Source organism: Mustela lutreola, chromosome 5 (genome assembly GCF_030435805.1).
Source record: "Mustela lutreola isolate mMusLut2 chromosome 5, mMusLut2.pri, whole genome shotgun sequence".
Lineage (NCBI taxonomy): Eukaryota > Metazoa > Chordata > Mammalia > Carnivora > Mustelidae > Mustela > Mustela lutreola.
In genome coordinates, this window is record NC_081294.1 from 93,870,195 (window position 1) to 93,889,427 (window position 19,233).

General features: G+C 35.2%; 1 protein-coding gene across 1 annotated transcript in view; it reads left to right on the forward strand.

The window, feature by feature from the left end:
* CWC27 (CWC27 spliceosome associated cyclophilin) overlaps positions 1-19,233 on the forward strand; it is a 196,430-nt gene that overhangs the window by 3,076 nt on the left and 174,121 nt on the right. The window contains exons 2-7 of the mRNA XM_059175087.1: positions 6,318-6,414; positions 10,250-10,362; positions 13,048-13,191; positions 14,595-14,693; positions 15,550-15,653; positions 17,365-17,434. Of these exons, the coding sequence (XP_059031070.1) occupies positions 6,318-6,414; positions 10,250-10,362; positions 13,048-13,191; positions 14,595-14,693; positions 15,550-15,653; positions 17,365-17,434 (627 nt within the window). The remainder of the gene's footprint in view (positions 1-6,317; positions 6,415-10,249; positions 10,363-13,047; positions 13,192-14,594; positions 14,694-15,549; positions 15,654-17,364; positions 17,435-19,233) is intronic.

The window sequence follows — 19,233 nt, forward strand, 5'->3', positions numbered from 1 at the left end:
CTGTGTTTTGCTGTTACTCAGGCCTCTGAATATGAGGCACAGAAAGTACCATTGAAAAATGTCCTTTTACACTCAAGATGAAATTGCCACATACTATGAACACATAATTTAAATTGCATATTAATACATATTTATTAAGAAACATAAAGTGTTGTCTTAGATGCTGCAGGAAAAGGAGCCACTGAAACTTCACAAAGTAGAGCTGGCCAACCAAATGTATGCAGAAAGGAGACATGTGCCTTTTTTTTTTAATTCTTTATTCAAATTCAATTTAGTTAACATACACTGTATTATTAGTTTTAGAAGCAGAATTTAGTGGTTTATCAATTGCATATAACACGCAGTGCTCCTTATGTGTCAGGGCCCTCCTTAATGCCCATCACCCACTTACTCCTTCCCCCGATTCACCTCCTCTCCAGCAACCTCAGTTTATTTCCTAGAGCTCAGCATCTTCTATGGTTTGCCTCCTTCTCTGTTTTCATCTTATTTTATTTTTCTTCCCTTCCCCTATGTTCATATGTTTTATTTCTTAAATTCCATATATGAATGAAATAAAATGGTATTTGTCTTTCTCCAACTGACTTATTTCACTTAGCATAATACCCTCTAGTTCCAGCCACTTTATTGCAAATGGCAAGATTTCATTCTTTTTGATGGCTGAGTAATATTCCATTGCACAAATATGCCATATCTTTTTAATCTGTTTGTCTGTCAATGGGCATCTGGGCTCTTTCCATACTTGGGCTATTGTGGACTTCGCTACTAATCTTGGGGTGCATGTGCCCTTTTGAATCACTTATGTGTGTATCCTTTGGATTAATACCTAGTACTGCAGTTGCTGGGTCATTAGGATAGCTCAATTTTTAACTTTTGAGGAACCTCCATACTGTTTTCCAGAGTAGCTCTATCGGTTTGCATTCCCATCAACTGTGTGAGAGTTCCCCTTTCTCCACAGCTTCGCTAACATCAGCTGTTTCCTGTGTTGTTAATTTTTGCCATTCTGACCAGTGTGAGGTAGTATCTCATTGTGGTTTTGATTTGTATTTCCCTAATGCCAAGTGATGTTGAATCTTTTTTCTATGTCTGTTGGCCATTTGTATGTCTTCTTTGGATAAGTGTCTGTTCATGTCTTCTGCCCATTTCATGACTGGATTTTTTGTTTTTTGGGTGTTTAGTTTGGTAAGTTCTTTATAGATTTTGGATGCTAGCCCTTTATCTGATAAGACATTTACAAATACCTTCTCCCATTCCATAGGTTGCCTTTTAGTTTTATTGACTGTTCCCTTGCTGTGCAAAAGCTTTTTATCTTGATGAAGTCCCAGTAGTTCATTTTTGCCTTTTTCTCCCTAGCCTCTGCAGAAATGCCTAGCAAAAAGTTGCTGCAGCCGAGGTCAAAAAGGTTGTCAGTGTTGTCCTCTAGGATTTTGATGGATTCCTGTCCTTCATCCATTTAGAATTTATCTTTGTGCAAGGGGGAGAGGGAGAAGCAGACTCCCTGCTGAACAGGGAGCCCAATGTAGGGCTCGATCCCAGGACCCTGAGATCATGACCCGAGTCAAAGCCAGATGCTTTTTACTAGGTGTAAGCATTCTTTTTACTAGGTAAAAAGCATTCTTTTACTTTTTACTAGGTGTAAGCATTCTTTTTACTAAGTTGACTGTGGCCAAAGAAAATTATATAGGAATAATAATTACAATAGTAATAGCTACTATTTTTTGAGCATTTACTATTTGTCAGGTACTGTTCAAAGGAGTCTATGTAGAATAAATCATTTTGTCCTCACAACAAACCTATAAGAATATTATCCCTATTTTTACATAAGGAAGTTGGGTCACAGATATGTTAGATAGCATGTCTAAAGTAACAAAGCTCCTTTACTCTTTGTAAGTGGAAGGGTCACTATTGTCCTTTGAGGACCCTGACTCCACATACTACAAAGGCAGGGATGATGTATATTAGCTTGTTCTTTAGATCAGTGGTTTCTTTTTTTTTTTTTTAAGACTTTTTTTAAAAATTTATTTATTTGACAGGCAGAGATCACAAGTAGGGAGAGAGGCAGGCTCTCTCTCAGTAGGTTAAAGCCTCTGCCTTCAGCTCAGGTCATGATGCCAGGGTCCTGAGATCGAGCCCTGCATCGGGCTCTTTGTTCAGCAAGGAGCCCGACTCCCTTCCTCTCTCTCTCTCTGCCTGCCTCTCAGCCTACTTGTGATCTCTGTCTGTCAAATAAATAAATAAAATCTTAAAAAAAAAGCCACATATTGTATGATTCCACTTATATGAAATGTTCAGTAGGCAAAGCCATAAATATAGAAAGTAGATTAGTGGTTGCCAAAGGATAGGAGTAGGAGGAAATAGGGAGTGACTGCTAATGGGGACGGGGTGTCTTTTGAGGGTGATGAAATGTTCTGGAATTAGGTAGTGGTCATGGTACTAAAAACCACTTTAAAAGGGTGACTTGTTTGGTATGTGAATTATATCTCAGTAATGCTGTTATTTTTTAAAAAGTTTCATTATATCACTAGTAAAGAAGATTAAGATTTATCTAAAAATACTGTTTTTATGTGATCCTTTGAAATGTTTATATTTTGTGACTCTTAAAATACTATAGGAAAGAAAGTACATATTTGAGGACTGTGTGTGCCCAATTCCTTAACTCCTTCCCACTTCCCTTCTCATCTTTGCTAATACGGATGCATACTTTGAAAAAGTTGGAATCATTGTATTAGAATTGGAAAGGAGAAAAGACATGTGTAGGTTCCCTTTAGCAGTAACATTTTATTTTAAGTGTACAAGGGGATAATAGGTAGGACAGGACATTGTCTTTTTAGATATTCTGTATTTTTGGGATTGGGATATATACCAGTTTTCATTAAAATCAAAAGATGTTACCCAGTGTTCTAGATACAGTCTAGGGAGTTACTCAGTCACTCACTTTGCATCCCAAAAATATACCTCCAAAGAGTATGAGAATCTAGTTGGGTTGATTTGTCATGATAGAGTATTTCTTTTATTTTCTTTCTTCCTTCCTTCCTTCATTTCTTCCTTCTTTTCTTCTTTCTTTAAGATTTTATTTATTTATTTGAGAGAAAGTGGGAGAGCATGCACACATGCACCAGCCAGGGGAGATAGAGGGAGAAGCACACTCCCTATTGAGTAGCGAGCTTGACCTGGGGCTCAATCCCAGAACCCTAAGATCATACCCTAAGCTGAAAGCAGAAACCTAACCTACTGAGCCACCCAGGTCCCCTCCAGAATAGATCTTTTGGGCGTTGTTTCATGCCAAGCCAAGTTAGAAGTCCTTATCTTCATGAACAGGTAGAAAAGAGGCTATCAAAGGATTCCACTGACTATAGATGGTGATTTTGAGATATACCATTTTAGTAATATACAACCTAGAATTAGATTGAGAATGTTTCATTGTAGGTGTGCCTGGGTGCTCAGTGGGTTAAGCCTCTGCCTTCAGCCTATGTCATGATCACAGGATCCTGGGATCAAGCCCCGCATAAGGCTCTCTGCTCAGCAGGGAGCCTGCTTCTCCCTCTCTCTCTGCCTGCCTCTTTGCCTACTTGTGATTTCTCTCTCTGTCAAATAAATAAATCTTTTTAAAAAATTTTAAGAAAGAATATTTCATTGTAAATTAGGAATTTTTTTTTTTTTTTTTTTTTTTTTTTTAGAGAGAGAGAGAGAGAGAAGGGGGTTGGGCAGAGGGAGGGAGAATCTCAAGTAGACTCCCCATGGAGCCTGGCATGAGGCTCAATCTGATGACCTTGATGTCCTGACCTGAGCCAAAATCAAGAGTCAGATGCTTAACAGACTGAACCATCCAGGTACTCCAGGAATGGCATGATTTTGAATGAGAAAGTAGAATGTTTATATGTAAAAACATAATTGTAAAATTGTCTTATGGTGTCAGGATTTCATGGGTTCATTGTTCTTTAATTTCTTTCTTTCTTTTTTTTTTTTTTTGAGATTTTGTTTATTTGACAGATCACAAGTAGGCAGAGAGGCAGGAGAGAGAGGAGGAAGCAGGCTCCCTGCTGAGCAGGCATCCTGAATGTGGGGCTCCATCCCAGGACCCTGGGATCATGACCTGAGCTGAAGGCAAAGGCTTTAACCCACTGACCCACCCAGGCACCCCTGTTCTTTAATTTCTTAATTTGCTATGCCAATATTATTGGAAGAAAGGCTGCAAACTTTCTTAATTAAAGCAAGTTTAAATGATTGATTTTTAAATGAGTAAGTTTTTCTGATTAAAAAGGTATATGCTATTTTTTCCTTAAGTCCTAAGTTGTTTCTGAAAATGGTATTTGAAAGATATAAATTTATAATGACTTGTATTGAATTTTTTTTATTCAAGTATAATTAACATACAGTGTTATATTATTTTGAGGTGGAATGATTCAACAGTAGAATTATTCAACAATTCTATACAATATTCACTGCATTCATGAGAATAAACGTACTCTTTAATCACCTTTATCTGTCTCACCATCCCCTACTTCCCCTCTGACAACCACCATTTTGTTCTTAGTATTTAAGAGTTTGAGGGCTTTTTTTGATGTTTTTGTTTGTTTCTTAAATTCCACATATATGTGAGAACATATGGTATTTGTATTATTGTCAGACTGACTTCTCTTAGCAGTGTTATACCGTCTTTATCCATACTGCTGCAAATAGCCGTATTGCATTCTTTTTTTTTTTTTAAAGATTTTATTTATTTGACAGAAATCACAAGTAGACGGAGAGGCAGGCAGAGAGAGAAAGGGAAGCAGGCTCCCCGCTGAGCAGAGAGCCCGATGCGGGACTGGATCCCAGGACTCACCCACTGAGCCACCCAGGCGCCCCTGCATTCTTTTTTATGACTAACATTCTACTACCAGATTTATATATATAATATATATATTTATGTACACACACACACACAGGCATCCATGCCACTTCTTTATCCATTCATCTATGGATGCACACTTGGGTTGCTTCCAAATCTTGGCTATTATAAATACTGCTGCTGTAAACATAGGGGTACAAATATCTTTTCAAATTAGTGTTTTTATTTTCTTAGGGTAAATACCCAGTAGTGGAATCACTGGATCATATGGTAATTCTGTTTTCAATTTTTTTTGTTTATTTATTTTTTTTTGAAGATTTTATTTATTTACTTGACAGACAGAGATCACAAGTAGGCAGAGAGGCAGGCAGAGAGAGAGAAAGGGAAGCAGGCTCCCTGCCGAGCAGAGAGCCTGATGTGGGGCTCGATCCCAGGACCCTGGGATCATGACCTGAGCCAAAGGCAGAGGCTTTAACCCACTGAGCCACCCAGGCGCCCCTGTTTTCAATTTTTTAAGTAATCTCTGTACTGCTTTCCACAGTGGCCACACCAGTTTACATTCCTACCAACAGTGCATGAGCGTTCCTTTTTCTCTACATCCTTGCCAACACTTATTTTTTCTTGTCTTTTTGATTCTAGCCATTCTCACAGGTATAAAGTAACATCTCATTGTGGTTTTGATTTGCATTCTCTTCAGTATTTGCATTGCTCAGCTGATTTGAGCATAATTTCCTATGTCTGTTAGCCATCTGTATGTCTTCTTTGGAACAATGTCTATTCAGCTCTTCTACCCATTTTTTTTTCTTTCCTCTACCCATTTTTTTTTTAAAGATTTTATTTATTTATTTGACACAGAGAGATCACAAGTAGGCAGAGAGGCAGGCAGAGAGAGAAGGAGGGAAGCAGGCTCCCTGCTGAGCAGAGAGCCCGATGCGGGGCTTGATCCCAGGACCCTGAGATCATGACCCGAGCCTAAGGCAGAGGCTTTAACCCACTGAGCCACCCAGGCACCCCACCTCTACCCATTTTTAATTGAATTTTTTTTTTTTTTTTTTTTTTTTTTTGGTGTTGGTTTGTATAAGTTCTTTATGTATTAACTGAAGAGACATGTCTATAAAAACATTGCTAAGGCCAGTGTCACATTGCTATCTGTTTTGTTTTTTCTGGGAGCTTTATGGTTTCAGGTCTCATATTTAAGTTTCTAATCCATCTTAAGTGTATTTTTATGTATGGTATAAGAAAAGTGGTTCAGTTTCATTCTTTTGCATATAGCTGTCCAGTTTTTCCAATACCATTTGTTGAAGAGACTGTCTTTTCCCTGTTGTACTTTTTGAGTGTATTTTTTTTTTAAGTATAGCAAGAAAAGCTCAGCAGTTTTTAAATTTAAAATTGAAAACTCATTAATGAATGCCTTAAATTGAGCAGTGTTTCAACTAATTATCAAGCCAAAATGATAATTTAATGTAATGATGTCATATTCTTTCTACAGGTTTTATTGAAAACAACAGCTGGAGATATTGACATAGAGTTGTGGTCAAAAGAAGCTCCTAAAGCTTGCAGAAATTTCATTCAGCTTTGTTTGGAAGGTAATCATAACTCTTGAGTTCTATTCTGTAGAAAAATTTATTAATTTAAAAATAAACTGAAGTGTATCTTTCTACAACATTGAGGCCTGCTGTTAAATGGTGGTGATGAATGATAGGAGTTGATATGAGTGATATGGTGTTGAGCTACTGTGTCAGGAAATGGAGGAGATAAAGACTGTCTTTCAAATAAATCTGTGTATCTTCAGTAGAGAAATTTATCTCTCCAAAAAAATTTTGATCATTTTTTATCTTTGTCTATTTCCCACTTCTTTCTTTCATCCTCCAACTAAAGGTACTCCCTGAGATTGCCTTGAGTTCTTTACTCTTCAGTGGTTACTTCTATCCAAATAACTGTCAAATTTAGAATTCCAGCCATTTTCTCTCTTCTTCACTCTAATTTACATATGGAAGTGGACTTTACTCCCAATTTAGGAGTGTACTTTCCACTCCTCTGTCAGCTATAACTAAACCAGATTGCCTTGACTTTCATCTGCTGATTGTGACTGGCTTTTACCTGGGTCTTTCTCTCTGTAGTCTTTAATCTGTATACCCTCTTTTTTTATTCATCTAGCAGCCAAATCCTCAGATGGCTTGGCTTCCTAGCCTTCCAGCCTTGTTTTTCATCGCACTAAATAACCATATGGCTTCAGCTGACTATTACTTTTACTTCCTGAGCACGTCCTTCCCATTTCCACTTTCACACATACCCTCATACCTTCCTTCATATCCTCAGTCTCCTTTCAGAATACTTTTTCTTTCCTTCTTTACTGTTTGCCCACTTTTTAATATCTGCCCACAGTTCCATATTCTCAATGAAGCCTTCCATTCAACATTCAGTGATGTCATTATCAATGTTTCCAGTATGATTTTAGACCGAGTCACAAAGTGACTATTTTTCTTTCAATACACTTTACAGAATTATACATCCACTTGAGTGTTTTCTCCTTCAGAATATTCTCCTGTAGAACTAAACATTCTAAATATTTTTGTAACTTACTGGCTTTTGGAATACATTGCATATGGTTTCAGATATGTACAGGGGTGGCAAATCATTATCTTTCTAAGTTATATCTGATTGGTAAAGACAGACAGGGTTAATCAGGTATCAGAAAACAACATTTCGAGTCAAAAGCAAGGTGTGAAAGAGAACTTAGTATAACCAGTAGGAGGGTACAGAAAGAGCTCTCCAAATAGATAATAATTATACAAATAGATAATTACCGGGGGAGGATTTAAGATATAAAAATGAATAGATTTCCCCAAAAACCTGCCCCCCCAAAACAGAGGGAAAGACATCTGCAAAGACCATTATTAATAATTGCTATGGCAGGCAGGAAGGAAATTGAGTCAGACAGGTAGTACAGTCAGAGAAGCCTCAAGTAACTATCAATAGAACTAAGAAACACAGTAGACATAGAGAAGTCAGACTCGCTTCTGGAAAGAAGTTTTGAAGACTCAAAAGCTCAAATTTTATAGGGGAAGAGTAGAAGTACAAAAACATTAGAAAGAATGAATGGTAATTAATAATCCATGACCAGGTGAATGGAAGAAACAGAAAACATCTGGATATAATATGATAGTGAAGAAAAAATAAAGTTCTTAAGTTAGGTCATGGTGGAACTTAATTGGAACAACAAAAAAATTATTCCTCTATTTATAAGAATACAAAGAGAAAGAAAAAAGAATAGGAAAACCATAAGAAAAATAACTCAGAGCAATTCTCTTAAGTTGAACAGGTGAAAGATAGAATTATTACTGTAGAGGCTGAGAAGAAACCTGAGAAGATTAATTTAAATGAGAATACTCCCAAATAAAGTCAAGGTTTTAAAATCGAGAACCCCATTTTAATTAACTAATTCTATGATTTAAACAAGTCATGAAATTTCTAAGTCTTAGAACATTCATATCAGTATTTACTTCAACAAGGGATGATTTCCAGAATTAAAAAATAAATGAGTAAAAACCAGGAGGGTGGAACATGATATAGATAGGGCAGTTAAAGGCAAGTTTTTAGTCTTTTTTTTTTTTTAGCTTTACTGAGGTATTATAGACAAATAAAAATTGTATATATTTAGGATGTACAACATGATCTTTTTAAAGTGTACAGTGTGATGATTTAAGACACATACACATTGTGAAATAATTATTACTATCAAGTTAAGTAATATATCCATCATCTCACATAGTTACCTTATGAGTGTGTATGTGTGGTGAGAACACTTGAGATCTACTCTCTTCGCAAATTTCAAGTATACAACACAGTACTGTTAACTATAACCTCCATACTATACACTGGATCCCCAGTAGTTATTTATTTTATAATTAAAAATCTGGTGGTTATCTGGGTGGCTCAGTCAGTTAATAATGAGAAAATTATATGTATATCATGGTAGATGATAGTTAATAATATTGTATTGTAGATAGGGAAGTTGGTAAGAACTTAAAAGTGCTCATCGTAAGAAAAAGGAATTTGTAACTTTGTGAGGTGCTGGCTGTTAACTAGGCTTACTGTGGTGAAATTGCACAATATATATAAATACTGAATCATTATGTTGTATACCTGAAACTACTGTCATGTTAAATGTCAGTTATATCTCCATTTTTTAAAAATGGTGGGAAAAAATTTTGTTTAAGGCGACCCAGCCAACAAGATGCAAGAGTCAGAACTCCTGAATGCTGCCTAGTTTTAACGTACTCTGAGTAAATGGTTACTTAATACAGGAGAGATACTTTTAGACTCAGTTTTTACAGTTTCTATTTGTAACCAAGGAGCACTTCTTTGCACTGAGTCTCTCTTGCCAATATTGCTTTAAAGTATGGATTTTACGTCCAGATAGATCTTGCAAATGTAAATAATGATGAGGGTGCCTACAAGCCACTGTATTATATAGTACTTTATGAATTACGATAAACCATAGTCTTGTTTTGACTCATAAAGTAGACACTTGATTGTATTTGTCATTGAATGAGTTACCTCGTGTTTAGGTGCAAGTAAGAGAAGACTCAACTCAATATTATTTACATAATAAAGACTTTATAATCCTGTATGAATGACAAGAAATCTGGTGTCAGGCAGTTCTGCAGCTCAGTGAAGCTTTCAGGGAATTATTCTTCCTCTTTCTGCTTTCCAGTCCTAAGCACGTGACTGAACTAGGACTACACCCAGGAATTAACTCCATCTCCCATCTACTCGGCTGCTACTTGTTTTTTGTTTGCTTTTACAATAATAATAGGTTTTGTTTATTCAGTACTTCCTTCAGGGTTACATATATATTCTTCATATGTTTTCCACTTAATATAAACTGATTCTGTCAAGCCCTAAAAATTGCCCTTCTGCCCCCACCAACTTCTTGGCTCAGGATTTACCTCACTGAGATGCTGTGCTTCTGCCACATACCACTTCTTTTTCTTGGTGAAGTCTCCTTAATGATTTCAGGTTCCAAATAGTAAGTACTATTAAGAGATCATATATGATCCCTCTTGTATTTTTATAGCTTCCAAACATATTTATTATATGTTCCAAATATATTTAATATATTAATATATATTTTATATATTCCAAAATATATTTTATATATTCCAAATATATTTATTATATTAATCTGTAATCTGGAGTTGGAGAGAATCTTGGAAATAATTACAATACAACCACCACCATGCTTTTTTGTAGAAATTGTACTATTTTGAGTAGACATTTTATGGTAAGTAAGGAAGAAGAGGTTTGATTTATGAGCCTATTTATTGTGTGAGAAAAAAATCTTGTGACTCTAATACTAACTTTCAAAGCTATACACTTCGTTTTAGACTTTGCTAAATTATTTTAAATTTCTTTCAGCATATTATGACAACACCATTTTTCATAGAGTTGTACCTGGTTTTATAGTCCAAGGGGGAGATCCTACTGGCACAGGGACTGGTGGAGAGTCTATCTATGGAGCCCCATTCAAGGTGAAACTGAATTTTTATTGTTACTTATTTGCAAATCAGTTTGGATTGCTTAATTGAAAATGACTGTGCCCCACATGAAAAAAATGCATTTCACATTAGTGCACAAAATCTGGTACCTGTCACGTGTTTAGGATTATCAGGTATAAGAGCAGCACTTCCCCTGTCAAGCAATCTGGGTTGTCTTATTGCTAGCTTTTACACTAGGTTGAATTCAGGTACACCTGCTTGTGGTCATGAGGAAAATGTGAGGCAGGAAAAAAAACTATCTTATGTAATTCTTGATATCTGATAATATCTGATCTCTGAAACTCTGTAAATGTAAAAGATTTTTAGAACATTTCATATGCCATCCTATTTTAAAATATTTTATTTAACACTATATGGAATTTATATTAATCTGTTTGGACCATTATAATAAAATACCACTGATGGGTTGGCTGAAACAACCCATGTTGTTTGCTTAAACAACAGCGGTTTATTTCTTACAGGTCTGGAGGCTAGGAAGTATGGGTCAACTTACTAGCATTCAGTTTCTGGTGAAGGGTCTCTTCCTGGCTTGCAGATGGCCACCTCCTCGCTATGTCTTCACATGGTAGAGAGAGTGAACTTTGGAGTCTCTTCCTCTTTTTATAAGGGCACTAGCAGTCCTGGATTAGGGCTTCACACTTATAACATCACTTAACTTAGCATTATCTCCTTGCAGGCCCTGTCTCCCATACAGTCACACAGAGGGTTAGAGCCTCACTATATGAATTGGGGAGACACAATTAGGTCCAAAGCAGAACTCATTCTTAATTATGCACAACAGATGTTTGTAGCCTAAAACACATGTCATAACAGGAAATCACAAGGGGGACAGAAGAAAGAATTAACATAAAAAATGTTAGAAAAAAAGTGTATTAATTAAGAATAGGTCTGTGGGGGCGCCTGGGTGGCTCAGTGGGTTAAGCCGCTGCCTTCGGCTCAGGTCATGATCTCAGGGTCCTGGGATCGAGTCCCACATCGGGCTCTCTGCTTAGTGGGGAGCCTGCTTCCTCCTCTCTCTCTCTCTCTGCCTGCCTCTCTGCCTACTTGTGATCTCTCTCTGTCAAATAAATAAAATCTTTAAAAAAAAAAAAAAAAAAAAAAAAAAAAAGAATAGGTCTGTGATTTATTAACTGCCTACACAGATCTAAAAAGAAAAAAAAGAGCATTGTAGTTAATATTAATAACAGTGGGTTCAAATAAAAACTACAATTTAGGTTATTTATTAATCTGATGGTACTAATGTCATGTTCTTTGTATGAGTAAACATCGGTAGCTCTTAAAATATGAGAATTTTTAAAGACATCATGTTTATATGAATGAGATAGAGGGTCTGGAGTTTCTTTTAATTTTTTACTAGGTCACTGTGTGATTCTTGAGAAAAATATTTGAACTGTTTGCTTTAATTTCCAGATGATAATGGCCTTAGAAAATGAGGAATGGCTATAATAAAAAAGTCTCAAATGTCACTAAAAAACTACTTTGCATTTTACCAAATTAACTTGTCTCATGATTTTAGAGCTTCCATCTAGTAGAAAGCATTCCTTTATTCTGTTGTTCAGTGTAACAGTATAGTACTTTCTCATAATTCCTTTCTAAATTGAGATTTTTACTTATTATATAATACCATTATCTTGTTAAGTTTTTCAATTAGGCCACTTTCGATACAGTATAAAGAGTTATGGCTTTTTTTGTTTTGTTTTTTTAAGATTTTATTTATTTATTTGTCACAGAGAGAGAGAGCACGAGCAGGGAGAGTGGCAGGTAGAGGTAGAGGGAGAATCAGGCTCACTACTGAGCTAGTTGCCTGATGTGGGACTCGATCCCAAGACTCTGGGATAATGACCTGAGCTGAAGGTAGATGCTTAACCTACTGAACCACCCAGGCATCCCAAGTTATGACTCTTTGTGCTCAAATCTTTGACAATTACTTATTAAGGAAAAATAACTTTCCCTCTGAAAAGCACTGATTACATCATACGTCTGTATTATAAATGAGTCTAGTATCAGGTCTGGACAGAAATTCTGTTAACTGAGAGACTAATGTATGTTATGTAGCCCTACCATAGCAAGAAATCCACTTTAGAGAGGCTTGCTCTGGTTCTTTGGAAAACTGGCAAATGGGAGCAGTGCCAGTTCAGAAAAGACTCAACAAAGACCTTTAAAAAAAGTAAAGCACATAACACAATTAAGTAGATTCCTTGAATTAAAAAACAGGAAGAAAGCCCTTTTTTTTAAGACCTTTAGAATGGAGTGGGGAGGGGCAGTAGTTGAAGACCCTACAATGACTCCAAGGTAGTGTTTTTGGAAAAGAAAAACAGAAGGTTCTAAAAAGTTAGATAACTTTAAGGGTTGGATAAAGGGGAATGACTTAGAAATATCTTCCCCTTTGAGTGCCCTTCTTCTGTGTAAATAGGCAGCTTTCCCATAAAATGGGATACATTTGTGGTTGAGGATATTTAGAAGATGCTTACAGGCTAGTGAAGTCGAGTTTAACATTAGAGAAGGAATAGGAAGTATTGGATTTGATTATACTTGAAAATCAGTCAAATAAGACTTTAGCATTTTTGATTGGAAGTTATACAGAACCTGGTTAACAGAGTAGGAAGAACCTTATAACTGAGGTCATTCACTAAACTTTTTTTTTTTTTTATGCTTCAGGATGAATTCCATTCCCGGTTACGTTTTAATCGGAGAGGACTGGTTGCCATGGCAAATGCTGGTCCTCATGATAATGGCAGCCAGTTTTTCTTTACACTGGGTCGAGCAGATGAACTCAACAATAAACATACCATTTTTGGAAAGGTTTGTGTCCAGTTATCTTCAGCTTCTTTGATAAATATGACCAACTTATCTAGGAGCTGCCCTCATAAAAATATTCCCTGGGATATTTATTATTTCTAAAAATAATGGAATATATTCCTTTTACAATGAACTATCAGGTACCACCTTTATTTTTGTTTGTATGTTTCAAATAAGTCATTAATTATGACTGTAAATGTTCTTTTCTAAAGTCATACTGATGATATTAGCTACTATATTGCTCATCTGATAATTTTTGTGTTTTTAGAAATCTAGGTAACAACATTAGTAGTTTAAAGTTTATTTTTGTCAATGATGAATTTCTTAAGTGAAGAGTGGAAGTTGTGTTAACATTAAACCATTTTACCTGAAATATTACTTTGAGTAGTACCTATTTAATTCTGTTCACATTTAACATCTTTCTTTAAAAGGGGATTCTGACGGTTTTGTTTTTTCATTCTCCCTTCTAAAAAACATATTTCCACGTTTTAACTCATAGGCATTTAGACATCACTAGTGTATCAGCTCCCTCTACTGGTTCAGTAGGAATGGTTTCCCCACAGCCTAGGCAAAACTGGATTGTGTGAGGATGAAAGGGAAAAAACAAACTGAGCACAACTGGAAAATTGGTATTATTTTAAAACTCCTGAGAAATGTTGAATGAAAGGACTCGTGCTGAAAACGTGCAATACAATCTGGTTGCTTAAAACTTAACAACATAGGTTAAAATATGCACATTTGAACCACTATAACACAGGTTGTCTGATGTTCGTAGATTTTTCTTCCTACTGTTTTTAAAAAATAAAAACATATAATAAAGTGAGATTTAGATTGTCATTCTGCACCACTTTTTACAATTGCTAATATAGAACTTTCACATTAGAGACAAAGTGTAGCGTAGTAATAAGAATTCAGAAAGGCTATCACTGTTGGCTCTGTAACTTCTTTGAATCTCAGTGTTCTTACCGAGAGAAGGAGGATAATGGCAGTACCTGCTGTTAGGATATTTGTGAAGATATAACAAGATAATGTCTGCTAAGCATTTACAGTTGGTATTGTTATTTGCTTGTTCCACCCACTTCTAAAATCTGAATTTGTTTATTTTGTTTAAATGAAAAGTTGTCATTCGGTATGAGGTTACTTGGCATCATATCTTAACTTTTAATAAAACCTGATGTTAAATATATATTGGAAGTTTTCTAAAAATGTTATTGAGGGATTGAACTCCCTTTATGCTTTTTCCCCTTGAGAAGAAGTTGCTTTATTTGCATCATTTAATGCATAGGCTCCTATATAAAAATATGAGATTTCCTCTTAATTATTGAAAAAGTATTTTCAGAAGCCCTCTCTCATTTCAAAGAATGAATGTAATAGTTTACAGCTAGGTTTTCTGTCTTGTTTGATAGGTCACAGGGGATACAGTGTATAACATGCTGCGGTTGACAGAAGTTGATGTAGATGAGGATGAAAGACCACGTAATCCACACAGAATAAGAAGCTGTGAGGTAGGAGCATGCTGTCCAAGATACAGCACTTAAATTATCACATAAGAGAAGCGGGCTGTTAGTATTTTTATTTATTTTATTTTTAAATTTTTATTATTTTTTTCTTAGGTTTTATTTATTTATTCATGACAAACAGAAAGAAAGAGAGGCAGAGGGAGAAGCAGTCTCCCCACTGAGCAGGGGTTTCTGATGCAGGACTCAATCCCAGGATCCCGGGATCATGACCTGAGCTGAAGGCAGATGCTTAACCATCTGAGCCAACCAGGAGCCCTGTTAGTATTTTTAAACTGTTGAGTAAAGGCTTTATACTAAATCAACATCATAATTCAGATTTTGTCTCTGTAATTTAGGCACAATTTCTGATTTAAGAATTTTTTTTTTTAATTGAAGGTTTTGGTTTCAAAGATGAAACTTTAGCTGATAATCCGGTATATGAAAACCTTGACTTATAAGGGAATATTAGAAGAATTAGGCTTAGTTAACTCAATGAAGTGCCTTCCTGGGTAATTTTAGAGTGATCCTTCATTGAGGAAGAAGGTCCTTAAAAGCATTTGATTTGGGGTCATACTCTCTGAGTTTGTTTTGCTTACTCTAGGTATTATGTTTTATTGAATGTTTTTCCCTTTTGTGAAATCAGGATAAAATACCTTTTACCTAATTACACATAGGATTATCAGGAAAATCCATCAAGGCCATGTAAGTGGAAGTACTTTATGTAGTAAATATATCACTAGGCTTATAATAGTTATGTGAGCAAAAAATACAGAAGTTAATATTAATGCAATTGAATACTGGTTTTAATTTTTTGTGAAATTTTTAAAAATGGGAAAATGTTTTCAAACTATTTTTTCCATAGGTTTTATTTAATCCTTTTGATGACATCATTCCAAGAGAAATAAAAAAGCCAAAAAAAGAGAAACCAGAGGAAGAAGTAAAGAAACTGAAGCCCAAAGGCACAAAGTAATCAGAAATAATAGAATAATAGAAATTCATTCATTTTGTTTCCTTTTGTAACAACTGTTTAGTTGTAACTGTTTAGTGAAGGAGAGGCCAGTGTGGACTGGGGAGATATCTGAATTATGAGGTGTTTTTTTTTTCTAAATATGCATTTCTTTTATTAAAATACTATATGTAACAAGCTAAAGAAGTATTGTGTCACATGTCTGCATGAAATCTGTATTAATATTTATGATCACTATAGCAGTTATTTATGTAAATGAGTTAAGAATTTTTGTGGTTTTTTTTTTTTTACTTGTTTTTCAACTAATATATGTTCCATGTAAAGAATTTGGAAAGTCAAGTATGAAGGATATAATGACTGCATGGTTACATAATTTAACTTTTCACTCCTGTTTTGGAGTAAGTAAGTTACAGTATTTTGTGGACAGTATTTTTCATATTATTAGTTTTGTATATTTTATTAAAATAGGTATCAGAGAGTTAGATTTCTACTTCCTTTTTTAGTGAAGTGTAGCATCCACATTAGTGATTTTAGTATATTCATAGTTGTTAGAGTCAGACAGTTCCAGGTACAATTCTGCCTGACACAATTTATAAGAGCAAAGTGTGTTCATATTTCTGAGCTTCAGTTTCCCCATCCTGTAAAATGGAAATTATAATTACAACATCTGGGTGTTAGGAAGAGAAAATGAGCAGGGGAATTTGAAAACACCCAGTGGCATAGGTATTCAATCACATTTGTTTCTTTTCCATGATACCCTACAGTATAAGGAAGTTAAGCTGCTTTTATAAACTGTCAAATGTGAGCCACTTCAATAAGCAGTTGATGTTGTGGCAAAATAAATTCTTATATGGTAGTGTATTTGATATTCTTCTATTTTTTGATTCATTTCTTTTGACTAATTTACCTCTGGGTGAAAGGTCAGCATCACCATATTCAGGTACAATATTTCATCACTGTTATTTATCTTGATATTAGCCCAAAAGCTGGGTGTTTTTGTTTTTGTTTTTAATTCATAGCAAATATATTAGGGGTGATATGGTAGTCTTTGATTGCATCTAGGTTTTGAAATAAAAAATTCTTCTTGTTGCCAAATCTTTTATTTTTTCAGTATTTGAGAGAGAATTTTAATAACTTGCTATTTATCTTCCTTGGGCTCTCTTTAGTTTGAAGGCTCAAAGAAAACAAACAGTTTATTCTTCCCCATGGGCTATTTTTTTGTTATGTTTACTGCTTATATTTTTTTTATTTGACAGTGTTGTGTAACTTATCAATTTCGAAGTATTATGACATTTTGGAAGTCTAGATTAATTGCTTCCCATTTGTAGTGCTCTCAGGGCTATATATTTATTAGGTTTCCAGAAAACTCCCATTTTGCTAACCAGTTTTTATAAATATAAAAGGCTTAATTATTTCTGTCATGCTTGACTTAATATATTTAATGGTAGTGCTGAAGATGAATTTTTGGTCATTAGGTTCATCTAATATATGAATTTCTTTGGTCTGAGGCCAATGCCTTAACATTATGCTGAAAATACAGATCCTTAGTATACTTCTGCTGAATGCTAAGTCATATTGTGTATTCCTGAACAGTTAAAATGTGTTCTTGTAAATTCTGTTTTATTGCCTTGAAAATATAGTATAAGTTTTGTTTAATTTTCTTAATTTTCTTTCATTCTTCTTTCCTTTTTTCTTTCTTTTTTTGATAAGAAATTTTAGTTTACTTTCATTTGGAGAGGAAGCTGAAGAAGAAGAGGAGGAAGTTAATCGAGTTAGTCAGGTAAAACTCTAATCCCTTTATTCTGAGTTATGAAAGATATAAGGGTCTCTCTATCTCACTCATTTTTGTATCTCCTGCTATATATATGGCACAGCATGTTTTCCACCGTACACGGTCACTGAACTGATTTGTAAAATGATTTGTTGTCAAGTAATATTTGCAATTCCTAAGCTGATATGCCCTCTTGAAATTAGAGTTTTATGGGGTTTTTTAACAAGCTATTTTTTTTAAAATTCAGAACTAGAGTTAAAAAATGATTCAACCTTGTGATTTAGATTTTAATTACTATTTAAGTGTTTTGCTAGATGATAATGATTATGATTGTTATTATAATAGTGTTGGACCAAAGCTTTTATATTCATTTTAATATTATCTGTATATTCATTAATGTCATTAATTTTCATCATAGCCCTTTAAGATAGGTATTATCATTATCCCATTTTACCCAAAAATAAATTAAGGTATAGATAGGTTGTAATTTGCTCAGTCACACAGCCAGTAAATAGCTAGAGCTGGGATTTGAACCATGTAAGATACATGTATTTGGATTATAAATCCACTCCTGGTCTTTTACCCCACCAATGCTTCCACTAGGCCTTTAAGTGTGGTTTTCCTGAATATCACTTTTGACACAATACTCATTGCTGAAACACCTATGCCTTGATAATATTTAGAATAGTGAGTCTGTTAAATACACTCCAAGAAAATCACCTTCAAGGATTTTTACTCCCAAAGATTCCGGTATGTATTCCCTTAAATGATGAAGAGATGAAAATTTGGAGAGTCAAATCTAGGGAAGGGGCTGGTGTGCTGGGGTAGCCTTTGATACAGGAAGTTCAGTGAATTATAATAATAGTGGAGGGTTGAGGGACACCTGAGTGGCTCAGTTGGTTAAGGGTCTGATTCTTGATTTCGTTTTAAGTCTTGATCTCAGCATCGTGAGATTGAGTCCTACATTGGAAGATTCTCTCCCTACTCCTTCTCCCTCACTCAAAAAAATTAATTAATTATAAATAATAGTGGAGGAATGGAATGTAGAGTTTTTTTTTAAAGTGGATAGTTCCTGGGGTGCCTGGGTGGCTCAGTGGGTTAAGCTGCTGCCTTCGGCTCAGGTCATGATCTCAGGGTCCTGGGATTGAGTCCCGCATCAGGCTCTCTGCTCATCAGGGGGCCTGCTTCCCTCTCTCTCTCTCTGCCTGCCTCTCCATCTACTTGTGATTTCTCTCTGTCAAATAAATAAATAAAAATCTTTAAAAAAAAATTAATTATAAATAATAGTGGAGGAATGGAATGTAGAGTTTTTTTTTAAAGTGGATAGTTCCTGGGGTGCCTGGGTAGCTCAGTGGGTTAGGCCTCTGCCTTCGACTCAGGTCATGGTCTCAAGGTCCTGGGATCGAGCCCTGCATCGGGCTCCTTGCTCAGTGGGAAGCCTGCTTCTTCCTCTCCCTCTGTCTGCTTACTTGTAATCTGTCTCTCTGCCACGTGAATGAATGAAATCTTAAAAAAAAAAAAGTGACTGTTCCTGTTCTTACATCTGTAAAGAAAATCATAATGCCTTTAAATTACGCTTCTGTAAATAGATTACCTTTCTGCAGTGTTTAAAAAAGATAGAAAGAAAGAAAATTAGTGAATACAGAAACCCAAAGGGTTAAAAGTTCTGTTGTAGTAATTAAAACTCTGTAACTTAGCCCTGTCTTATTTGCTTAATATAGTTACCTATTTCTAACCAAAACTAACAGTAGCACTAGTTTAAAAGCACATTATTTTTACCCTTGTGTTTAATTCTTTATCCATGTGCT